The sequence below is a fragment of the Theobroma cacao genome, chromosome 2, assembly GCF_053813885.1.
Source record: "Theobroma cacao isolate CCN51 chromosome 2, ASM5381388v1, whole genome shotgun sequence".
In the NCBI taxonomy this organism is placed as follows: domain Eukaryota; kingdom Viridiplantae; phylum Streptophyta; class Magnoliopsida; order Malvales; family Malvaceae; genus Theobroma; species Theobroma cacao.
In genome coordinates this window covers 7,816,801-7,829,124 of record NC_142640.1, presented here as the reverse complement: position 1 = coordinate 7,829,124, position 12,324 = coordinate 7,816,801, and the positions used below count along the sequence as shown (strand labels likewise).

The following is a 12,324-nucleotide window of genomic DNA, read 5'->3' as shown; positions in this document are numbered from 1 at the left end:
TTACACTTCTCAATTTTAGAAGCTATTATCCTAATCATGAAATAGTAAATACCGTGAGAGATTGGAATTAGTTAAATCTTATTTTTGATGGATTTTGAAGATTAATTAGTACAAGAGAATTGCTATTTCTTGAACAATTCGCCAACCAAACAATCAAACAACGGAAGAAATAATACATACGAATAAAGTTATTCCTCATACCAAATATGCTACTAGAGTTGAGATTTTCTTTTCGTAAGTGACAGATGATTTACTATAGTTTTTTTTTGTTGTTGTCTATCTCTATAATTTAGAGATAGATAATAATTTTTTTTTGGATTCGGGAAAGAATATTCGAATCTTACTTTTTAAGTAAAGATCATACACCAATTAATAAATCAAAATCTCGAGTGTAGAGATAAATAATAATTTTTTTAATTTTTAAAAAATATATTAATTAATTAAATCAAATATAGGTTTAAAAACAAGGAAAAACATATGTTAAACATTTAGAATGAAACAGGAAAAGAAGATTTGATAGGACATATAGCAAGCAACGTACTTAGAATTTACCCAGATGCGAAGATGTTTCAGTCTCATTGACATCCAAGCAACGAATTTTCAGTGTCCCTCCGAGTTGGGCAGAAGATATCTGGACCACCGGAGGTTGCTAGAAAAGTGCGATTGGACCACTGACGGTGGTCCACAAAAAATGGTCAGCCCTAGAGTTAAAATGTGCCTTTTGAAAAGAAATTTGTAGAACCTCCACTAGCGGCCGGTGCTCCACATGGTTAAAGCTTTACAAAACATATGAAACATATTGTGGCATATCTCACTGTAATTTCCTTCAAACTTGCACATTAAATCAATTCAAGGAGCCCAGAGTTTGTATGTGGTGGAAGTTTATTTCCGTACTCATTGGGTGGTTCAAGTAGTGGCTTTGTCTCGATTTATACAAGAATGACAAAGTGCCTGCCAATAAATCAAACACATGCTCTAAAGTATTAAGCATCAGAAAACAAATAAGGGGTTAAAAAATAATCTAAAATGTTATTTAGTATTACAAACTTGCTTTCACTACCACTGTATAAAATGTGTAACAATTTACAAGTATTTAATAAATTTAAAGCTTTCTAATGAAAAAAAATTCATGAAACTTACTATAATTTAAAAATGTCTTTAGTTTCCGTTGATCTTTATATTTTTCATTGAATAATTAAATTTCTCTCGTTGATTTTATTTTCAGTAATATTTATCACTTAAATTAAAAAGTCACAAGATCATTATCAAGTTTTTCAAGATTTTCTTAATTACCCAATTCGATGACACCTTTATCATCGTTAACTACCTACATAAGCTCCGTTCTAATATTAATTTATCACGAAATTATTACTTTTTTATAAAAAAAAAAGATTAACTTGTTAAAGTATACAACATCCATACTTGTAAACTTTTTCAAAATCTCTTAAATTGAGATATCTTATCTATTTCTTTTGAAGGGTTTGACGTGACAAAAGTATTGCTATCAAATAAATTTTGCTTTTATTACCATAACAATCTTATTAATTGGCGATGTTGGTTTTAATTTCAATACAATTTATTAGTTAGGTATCAAAAAAGTAGTATTAATTAGGAATAATTAGAGCCTGTTTGACCTGACTTTTTTTTAACTAAAAACTATTATGAAGCTCTTATGAAAAATAATATCTTTTAAAATTAAATTAAAATTATTTAATAAATTTTTTTTTATAAGTTATAATTTTTATTAAAATTATCATAAAATGTATTTTTTTAGAAGGTAATATTGTAATTATTTTTAATAAATGAGGATTTTTTGAAATAAAAATAAAAATTCTCTTATATTTAAAAAAAAAAAGAGAAAAAAAAAGCTCTTCCTTAGAGTTTTTTTTTAAGCTCTTTTTTTTAAAATTTTGTTCTTAAAAAAAATTACTTTTTTTTTTAATTTTTTTTAAAAAATCATGTTTGACCTGACTTTTGCTTTTAAAAGGTGGATAAATTGAAAAAAAGCTAAGTTAAACATGCACTTAGTGCATGCAAAGTTCGTCCCCATATCAAACTTTGGTAGTTACATAATAGGAACAATAATAAAATATAAAGTGAAACACTCATTCAATTTCAAAGGGGCCAAATTAAAAACTTTTCTAGTTACAGAGTACTAGCAAGAAGATTGCAGGATCTCAGGGCAACAGGGTCTGGCCCCTGTTTACATGTAAATCAGTCAATGCATGTAACAAAAGTGTCATCGTTCCATGTGGAAAAAATAAACCTGCATTAACAATCAAAAAATGATTTTCTAAATCTGCTACTGCTACTGCACTGTGCTGATTTCTTTTGACCTTCTATGGTCTTGTGAATTTCAATATATCCTTCCCAGGTGGGGTTTACATGCATTAAAATATCAGATTAATCACCATGATAGATTTGCATATGAAACCCTTGACCAGATGACTGTACCAATCAAAAGTACAAGTGTACGTGGCTTATTTCAGTCAAAAATCCTCTCCCCTGTTGAGAATAGCAAGAATATGAAAGAACTGAATATGCACAGCAAGCCAGGAATGAAAAAGACTGCTCTCCAGCTCTCTGGACTAGAAAGATCTGAATACACAGCTTTGGCAGCTTCAAGAAGCTGTCCAGTCATATCAACCCCAATAATCCCAGCTAGAGTACCAGCTGTATTAGATACGCCCATAACAATTCCTGCATATCTGGGTGCAATATCCATATGATTCACTGCAAACCCAGCCCTCCCAAGCGCCAAGAAACCAAGAGCCACAGAAGAACAGAAAATAGCTCCACCAGAAGTTCTGAAGATTGGAAGTGCCATCAATGCAAGAGAAGCAATTATGAACCCTATAGTGTTCAAGAACTTCCTAGTTTTAGTCACAGACATTATTCTTTTAGTAATCAAGTGGTCAGCAAGAACCCCACCGATATTTGAGAATATGAACATGTTAAAATAAGGCATCATCTTAGAAGAACCCATTTCCTGAAGACTGAGCTGGAGACCCTGCTCAAAGTATGTTGGCAGCCAGTTCATCAATACATACAGAGCATAATGGAATGTGAAATTATTTACCACAATTGCCCAAACTGGCCCGCTTACTAAAATTCTCTTCCATGGGATTTGGGCAGTTCTGACAGTACTTCCTCCATTCTCCACTTTTATCTTCTGACTTCCTTTGGTTGGCAACAAAGATTCTCCAAAACCAGCTGCAGTGGCTTTAGGATGCTCAGATCGAGGGGGGTCAGTTGCATACCCAAACCAAAGCAAAGACCACACAACACCTAATGCTGCTTCTGCAATGAATACAGACTGCGGACCTTTGAACTTCACCAGGCTTGGAAGGACAAGCATTCCCATAGCTGCACCTAGGTACATCCCGGAAGTTGTAAGTGAAACAGATCTTGATCTCTCATGGGGTGGAACCCACTGTGCTAGGACAGTGTGGATGGAAGGGAAGATGAAACCTTGTGCCACACCAACAAGCAAACGAGCAACAACCAAGACTGTGACCCTATTGGGATCTAGAGGAACCAAAAAACAAGTTGATGACCATAATACAAATGAGAGAAGAAGAACCTTCCTTCCCCCAATTTTTTGAGCTGCCCATCCTCCAGGCACCTGAGAACAAGCATAACCATAATAAAATGTGGAAAGTATTGTGCCTTTGCTTGATTGGTTGATCCCAGCAGCATCAGCTGCAACTGTGTATGCTATAGAGAAGCCGACCCGTTCTATATAACAAACGCATGTGCTGACAAAGGTTAAAATGACAATTAAGTATCGCTTTGGGAAGTTCGTTCGGTTCATAATTCACTTAACCTCAGATATAGGAATCTTTATGTTGGCAACTGTCTTTATATGAATCCACTGTTAAACAGCTTGGTTTTTCAATCCCTAGTAGCAAGCAGTTCAGCATAAGATGGCAGTTTCTTCGTCATTGTTCCAGGCCTTCAAGATATTAGTGAAATCTGGAAAGATAAGATTATTCAAATGTTACAAATGCAGGACAAAGTACCATCACATCAACTTGAAAAATCTAAATGTTAACAACACATCAGTAAGGAACCCACGCTCAATTAGCTTCATTAATGCAATTTTAGTGAAAACCTTACAGCAATTGCTTGATTCTATCAATATGATTCACCGACTTTTTATGGATGGACAACACATGGAAAATGTTTGGAGATAACAGATAAAAAGAGATTGTTATGACCGCTAAAAATATTTCCCCATCTACCAAAATCATGTGTGAACAGCAACATTATTAGCAGACTTTTCCTAGCACATCTCACCAATTATTGAACCCACAAATGGCAAAAGGGATAGAAATGAGTCATCCTTTCGCAGACATACAAAGATCTAGGAGCTGCACTATTTGCAGAACCCAATCATGAAAACAGTGGTTAATTAGATTGTAGCATCACAACAAAAAAAATTTGAAGATAGATTGTGGGCATGAGCATGAAGGTAAACTCTGGGATCTAGCTTTCACAGCATGCAGATGACAACCACTAACTAGGATTGGCAGAATGATGTCGTTAACGTGCAATGCCATCCATGGAAATTCTATCCAGACTATAAATGAGAAGTTTCAAACTAATGAAAGCATTATCAGAAGTAAAGATGACATTTTCACAGGTACAACATCTAGCGAATTGAACTACAATTCAAGACATATGCATACTCGTATTTCCTTTAATGAATTTTGAACATAGGATGAGAGCCAGCATTTGCAATTCCATGATACCATGATATGTTATCTTTCAAATGAGGTTGGCATTGTAATCAAGATCTTGTAATGTGCGCCGATTCAGTATGTTAACAGTTTTATCAAATAGCTACCAGATGAATGAACTGATCCAAGTGCTAACAAATTAAAAAAGAGAAGAAAAGATTGTTAGGAAAGAAACAAGGCAATAACATAATTCAAGTCAAGAATGTACTATTCAAGCCAAGTCCAAATACTAGAAGAAATAATCATTTCCGATCTCATCATATGAAATGGGATCAGAGAGCTAAATTACAGTTAAAGTTCGGTTTCTCTCCCCAGAAATCTACCCGCCGGTCAACTTTAACGGAAGACATAAAAAAGAAAAAAAAAAAGAAAGAAACCAAGAATGTAAACTATAAATCCCGCATTTCTAATGAAAAATAGAATCAAGAAATGGGATTAATTAGGAAAATTCAACAAAGAAAGAGGAAGCAAAATCAACAAAGAAGAAAACAAAAAGAGAGAAGAAAAGATTGACCAAATTGAAACAAGAAAGAAATACCCAGAAAGCAGAAACATGGTAAAAACATACCTTGAAAATGTTGGGGACATTGGAAAGAAGCTAATCCAAAGAAGAATAGCGTCCCAATGGGGATGCAGGCAGGGCAAATGTCAGTGTCAAAAATGTTAGCGCATTGATCGAGAGAAAAACCCTAGGAAAGAGAGAGAGAGAGAGGAGAAAAGCGGAAGAAATGGGCGAAGTCAACGTGGTGAAGGGGCTTGTCTTACTGAAAACAACTCCCAACTTCACGTGTTCGTTAGCTTCACCCTCGCTGAATCAGATGCCTCTCTGTCTACACTATTCTAGTCTAGTAGTAATCCTATAAGTCCTTTTTCGCCTCCTGCGTTGGAGAATCAAGGTCTAACATTAATGCACCCACTCTGTCCTTCGGATAGAACAAAAATTTGTATTTACTAATTTACTGAGACCAAACTTAGGAAGTTGAAACCGAAGCAGCTCTGCTCTCATTTTTTAGTGTTCGTTCAATCGATTCGTAAGGTGATCTGGGTTTGCTTTGCTGTCATCAAATCATTTAATAATTGCTTTTGTGGTTGGTTTCACTTTCCCTGCATTCAGTGCTCTTAAACGCTGTCGTTTCAGTAAAAGGACAAAAACCTTATTCTACGATCGATAACGATTACTCGTAACGGAGCAAACGCTTTGCAATGGCCCCTTTGTACCGACAAATTATTGAAAAACACTTGCATTTTAAAGGTAAGATTTTCTTTCCCAGTGTTGTTATATCATATTCTTGAATTAAAACAAACTCATTGTGACAAGTATATTAGGTGAGCAAATTTCTTCTCTCTCTTTCCAGGCAAGTCCGAGAAAGGAAAACGGACATGCGGCTGACGTTGGAATTACTCATTCAAAATAGCTTAATATCGCAAGAGTCAGATACATTTACCGGGTAATAAACCGGCATTTACCGGGTCAAAATTTTCTCCAACTTTTGTCGAACATTTTTTTTTCAATTAATTTATTAATTCTTCCTCACGGAAATAAATTCATGAATCATGAGCATTCTATCCGCTGTCGTTTTGTAGCAACATCATTTTCTTTGGATGAATTTTCCATACTCTGCTCCTCTCTTCCAGTGTCATTTTCCTTGCCATCTTCATATTTGAACGTCCAACCAGAAAATTCGGACTCAGAGAACAAAGAGGTGGGAGTTGCTTTGTAAAACTCCAAAGGAACCTGCTTTACCCGACGTCGAATCTGCAACTTAAAACGTATATATTAAAAAATGAAAGTGCATACCAGAACCATTCCCCTATTTTATAAGCAACAACAATAAAGTCAACTATATGGCAGCCTTTCCTAATAATATGAAACGCCATTCCTAAATTGAAGAACTTCTAAATTTGCAGGCCGCTTCTTTAAATAACAAAAATACTGGTCAGGAAGGCACCATGTAGCTTATTCTGAAATGTCTCCTTGATAAGGATAAAGATTATAGTACCTCGTCTCCAAATATTGTTGCATATGAACCAGAACTAAAATCTTTGATGTCCATTTCAGTGGTCTTGGATCTAACTGTCAAATCATTCTCCAGTGACAAAACAAACCTGAAAGAACAAGGAAACAGGAAAACATCAACAATCATATGCATCTGGTGTTGGAAATGATAATGCACAGTGTGCTTACCTTGAAACAGGCGGGCAGTAATGGTGACGGAGGCTGTCTATTTCCCAAAGTGAACTCCCTGTTTAAAGAAACATTGACTTAATAAAATCTCATCAAAGAAAGGTAAGTCCACCACTCAAAATTAGATGGCATACATGCCTGCACAACCACAAATGATATATGCTAAGGTTCAAGCTGACAGTTTACCAGTGTACATTCACGACTTGTTTAATATGCAAGCCTACTCAGTTCTCAGGCAGCTTGGATGTTTTCTTTAGATTATTAAACAACACCCAATTTGCATTAAGAATGAAAGATGGAAAGTACCAGAATTTCCCAAGTTAACCAGCTTAGTCAAACAGGCACAAAACTCAAATAAGACTCCTTTACATTTATTTTGACAAGGCAAACCAATACGGCGGCAACAAGAAATTTATCTCTTGCAGCCATGCCCTCAACTACAAATAATCAGTGGCTAAGGAGTTAATTGCAAACTATCAATGTTGAACCCTTGACTAAAGGATCCAAAATCAATAAGTAATTAACACCACAGTTAAAACAAAACTTCCATTTTCCCATATAATGCACAATAGTTATCAGGCTATATCCTTTATGCTGAATATACATCCATCCAGTCTACAGTGGCTAAATGATTCATAAATTCAATCATCATAGTAGCCTGGGATTAGCCTCAGCCACTAGAGTGCAAATGGGATTAATTTGCTGTGAATGAGATATATTGAAAAGAATACTTACTCATGGCATTAGATTTTATAGGATTGCTCTCCTCATTGTTGAAATGATCAATACCAGGTCTATTGCGAGAAATATCCGTGCCCAACCCAGAATCTTCTGCCTTGTTGACTATATCCTCTTGAGTTTCAAAACCATCTTCCTGCACAATGCCAAAAATAAAAGAAAATTCATTTCCCTTGGAGAAACACTTCAAGTACCCCAATTGGTGAACACTGTTGTGCAATAATTATGGAAGGGAGTAACTAGATTAACTACATTTGTTTCCCAAATATTACAATAATAAGATTGTACCGATACCTGGTGCACCAAACAGTTAATTGATGGATGTCTACGTAAAAGGTTGTGAATCAAAGCTATGATAACCAATGCTCCAGAAGGAGGGACAGAAATTGCCAGTCTACTTAATTTTTTAGCAAAAGCAGCAGCCAAATATGCTGGAAGAAGTGGTGACTTCAGGCAAGAGTCAAGAAGCTGCAAAACAAATAAACAGATTAATTAGAAGATAGTAACCTGCAGCCAACAGAACTTCCAAGTTGATTTTGAAATCCTACAGTATAGATTAGGGACAGACAACCACGGTACAGACCTCAACGCTTACAGCAAGAAACATTTTATGTACCTTGTTCTTTTAACATCAGAAAGTATTCAATTAAGCACAACTGAAAAGAAAGAAATTTACACCAATAGAAACAAAAACTAATCCTAATAACACTAAAAATTTGGACATTTGAAGTATGAAAATGTTAACTATGAATGACAAGGTTGCTGGTCAACATTGATGTCAGCCTCTTAACATTCAATGAAGAAAATACATTTAAATCTAGCGATGGCCTAAAATAAGTAGGTAGACTTCAATGTATCTCAATAGTTTGATACAGTCTCATCAATTACATTATTAAAAAGTGGAAGTATCAACTTATGACGAAACAATGAGCAAGTCAGCACTTTGCATTACCTGAAAAAATTTGGCTCTGTGTTTTGCCATGAAGATAGAAGGCGCCAAAAGTGCATAAAGCTTTTCATAGAAGTTGGGGTATTCTAGACCATGTTGTGTCATTAGGATGAAAAGGCTGCTAAGAGCCATGACACTAACAACACCACCAATATCATATGATCTTGTTAAAAAGTCACTGCACATTATAGTTAATAAATCAGATTAGTACGATGATGCATACATAATAGCTAAAAGTGTTGGTGTTAGATTAACTTACCATAAAATGATAGGATTAGACAAATGAGGGATGACCGCCTGATGAAGAGTGGCGAGAACCTGAGAAATAGCAGGCAGTAGGACTGAATAAGAATAAGCATAACAAATCCATATAGAAAATTAACAGGAAAAGATATGCATAACAAAATCAATGTGAGCATTAACCCAGCCTACCACCAATGCTAAAGCAAAGGGGCAAACACTTAATATCAGTGCCAGAGAGTAAGAAAGCAGTAGTGTTTACCTCCTTGTATATGTCAATAGGGAGTGGCAGTCTAAGAAATGAAATCCACGCCTTGGTAAACTTCAATTTCATCTTCCTGGCAATAGTGGATGGAGACAACACCTGGAAATAAGCAGAAAACCACATAAAAAGGAAGAACTTAATATTGCAGTGTCAATTCAAATAAGCAGAAAAGGCAGACTGTCCACTAAATGCCCAACTAAATTTAAATGGAAATGATGGCAATAAAACATCAGCATCACTGAATTACATCACTGTTTTGCTTATCAGCCTTGAGCTGTTTATCTTCTGATTTTCGAAGCTTAGAAATTTCTTTTTGATCATGTTCTTCTTTAGATGAAAATCCTGTTAAATACAGAAAAAAAAAAGATTAAATTTTGTTTGACAGATAAAGAAGCAAGTTTACTATGCAATTTAAAAGTAAGGGAAGTTTGCCTCAAAATGTCAACAACTTGCTAACATCAGTCACACTACTCATCAAGCACAGTGAATCAAAAGAAGATTAAAATCAGAAAATTTTCCATATTAATATTTTCATCCAGGCAGAAAAAAATAAATGAATCATAATCCCAAAGTCAAGGCTCTAGATTATGATCAACAGAAGCAAATTTACTAAGCAATTTACAAGTAAGGGAAGTTTGCCTCAAAATGTCAACAACTTGCTAATATCACTCACACCACTCACCAAGCTAAGAGAATCAAAAGAAGATTCAAATCAGAAAATTTTCCATATTATTATTGTCATCCAGGCAGAAGGAAAGAAATGAATCATAATATTCTCAGAGTCAAGGCTTTAGATGGTGATCAACAGAATTATTCTTCTAAAATTAAATCCATTACAAAAGAGCTAAAGAATAATCTCTAAATATAGAAAACAACAAGAATCACCTGATCCACTCCACATCTCATACTCAGATTTTCCATCAATGCCTTCCAGAGGGGGAATGTGAGATATAATATAATGTATCTTGTGAATAGAAAGCTCCATGCTGCAACAAAACAGAGCAACAAGTCAGAAACCTTCTGTTCTGTTACTTAAATTATAACAACCATCCAGCATGGAAAAAATGACACAGGTGAATAAAAATTTTTTATGTTATTTAGTAAAGAAATAGGTGGCAAACTAGCAGTAACTTGCAAAATACATCATGGAAAGAAAGAGAGCATAACTGAATAAGTAATTGGCTACAATGGAAGTCTGAATTCATTGAAGTCATTCAGTACAAAATAGAGTTTTAAGTAGATTTATTTTGCAGCACCGCATCACAAGAGTATAGAAAAAGGAATACTTTGCAAAGATACGGACAATATGCTGGCCAAATCTAACCTGTCTCTTGACTGACTCCTGCTGTCACCATCCTCACCCATAGTTTTGTCATCTAAACCAGGTAAAATAAGGCAAATAAATCATATAAAGATTTATAAAAGAAATATTGAAGAGATATATTTTGGAATAGAGACTATGATTAAAAGGTACCAGAGATATCTTTTGCGTCCAAAGTTTTAGCAAGTTTTTCCATGCTAATGAAGCTAAAAAACCTGTGAGAGACAAAAGCCAAAGCACCATTTAACAAGAAGCAAGAAATGACTCTTCTCCAAGACAGTAAGAAATGTAACAAAAATCTCAGAAACTACAAATTTGTGCTGTCAAAGGGAAGCACTATTTGCCTCGAATGCACTATTGCCTGTTCCATCAATAACAATGACCGGTAATGTAGTATCACATCCAAAACCAACAAGAAAGGAATTGGAAGACAGACAGGATGTAACCATTTCTAAAATAATGAAACTTCAAGACGACATGGTTGATTACGCATTTACAATAGACCACACAAAGTTTGAATCATACCGGACATCAATATACTTAAAATACTTTGATGCAAGCAACTCTGATAAAGTATCAACAGCTGTTGCTGAGTGAACCTGAAATAAGGATAACCAATTAGAAACAGAAATAGAAATAACGACAAAAAATCACAGAACATATTAAGTAATTCAAAGTAAACGAAACTTACAATACTGCGCAGTAATTTGTGGTAAATAGCAGAGTAAAACCTTCCCCCATTTCCTAGCTTCACGAATTCCATGAACGAATCCAACACAATTTCCTAAAAAATAGAAAAGCAATAAAAATACTGCTGTCAAGTTCAAATTTAAAAAACAAAACGAACAGAGAAAAAAAAGAAAACACAACAAAAAGAAATTGTTACTCTCAAAGCTTCTTCGGTGTCCGGTGAAACCAAAACTTCAATCAACAATGTAACGAACTCATCGAACTTTGACCTCAGCCACGTCCTGTAAATAAACTCAGGATCCTCCTTGGCTGAATCGTCGAGACGGCGCCGTTTTGTTGAAGATGAAGAGGGAGGGAGGTCGGGGAGCACCGCGGTGAAGAAGGACTGTAGCGAGAGGAGCGATTCTAGAACGTGCTGAGGCGGCGACAATGGGGATATGAAGGTGAGGAGGAGTGGAAGATTGTTGATGTGAGCTCGTGAAGAGAGCAGCTGCTGACCTAGGGCTTTCAACTCTTTTAATTTGGTCTTTTTTGGTTTTTGTGTGAGAATGGACGCCATTGTTTAGAGAGCTTCGAGCTTGTTTCAAGTTGGAGGGAACGAGAGAGAGGGTAAAAAAAGAATGATGAAGCAGTTTCATTAGGTTTCCCTTGAAGAAGGAGTTTAGCTTTTTTCAGCCTGTTTGGTCACGCGGGTTTTATTATTCTCAATAGTAATTGGTTGGTTCGACCCGTGAGAGGCGGTCGTAGCCGGGAGTGCGTGGAGAAGAGGATGGTTTAATGGAGTAGGCTGTTGGGTTCACTTCTCGGTTGCTCAATGAAATGCCGGCACACCGAAAAGGCCAACAAGCCCGTTTCATGAATTTCTGGCTTGCAAAAGGCCCACAAGTGGCGGGTTTGGTCATGCTCCAAAGGTCCTCATCCAAAAGGAATTGTAATCTGAAATTTTTCGAATTAATCTCTATTCTATCCTTTTATTTATCCAAATAATACCTATTTTGACGAAAAAACTATCACGTAACGACTGTAACTTTCATACTCATTATAGAAATTGATTACATGACTTTTCATTAAATCAATTTCATCATATCAAAAAATTCATGTAAACATCCGTAAATGCAGATGATGCAGTGGACCTAACGGCCATTTCGACCACGTGATCCGTCAACACAATAGTCCACATAAGATCAGAGCTTG

General features: G+C 35.5%; 2 protein-coding genes across 2 annotated transcripts; both read right to left on the bottom strand.

The window, feature by feature from the left end:
* Nucleotides 1-2,092: 2,092 nt before the first annotated feature.
* On the bottom strand, nucleotides 2,093-5,650 carry PHT4;6 (phosphate transporter 4;6). The gene is made up of 2 exons (XM_007043012.3): nucleotides 5,311-5,650; nucleotides 2,093-3,975 (listed from the first exon to the last, which is right to left on the bottom strand). Exon 2 carries the CDS (start codon nucleotides 3,812-3,814, stop codon nucleotides 2,486-2,488), a length of 1,329 nt encoding a protein of 442 aa, XP_007043074.1. The 5' UTR covers nucleotides 3,815-3,975; nucleotides 5,311-5,650; the 3' UTR covers nucleotides 2,093-2,485.
* Nucleotides 5,651-6,129: 479 nt separating this feature from the next.
* On the bottom strand, nucleotides 6,130-11,870 carry EMB2762 (CCAAT-binding factor). Its single transcript, XM_018116606.2, has 15 exons — nucleotides 11,327-11,870; nucleotides 11,132-11,224; nucleotides 10,966-11,039; nucleotides 10,594-10,655; nucleotides 10,444-10,495; nucleotides 10,005-10,105; nucleotides 9,367-9,461; nucleotides 9,117-9,218; nucleotides 8,874-8,932; nucleotides 8,618-8,792; nucleotides 7,960-8,133; nucleotides 7,663-7,801; nucleotides 6,928-6,985; nucleotides 6,743-6,848; nucleotides 6,130-6,498 (listed from the first exon to the last, which is right to left on the bottom strand). The coding sequence occupies exons 1-15, from the start codon at nucleotides 11,687-11,689 to the stop codon at nucleotides 6,295-6,297; spliced, it is 1,857 nt and encodes a 618-aa protein (XP_017972095.1). The 5' UTR covers nucleotides 11,690-11,870; the 3' UTR covers nucleotides 6,130-6,294.
* Nucleotides 11,871-12,324: the final 454 nt, after the last annotated feature.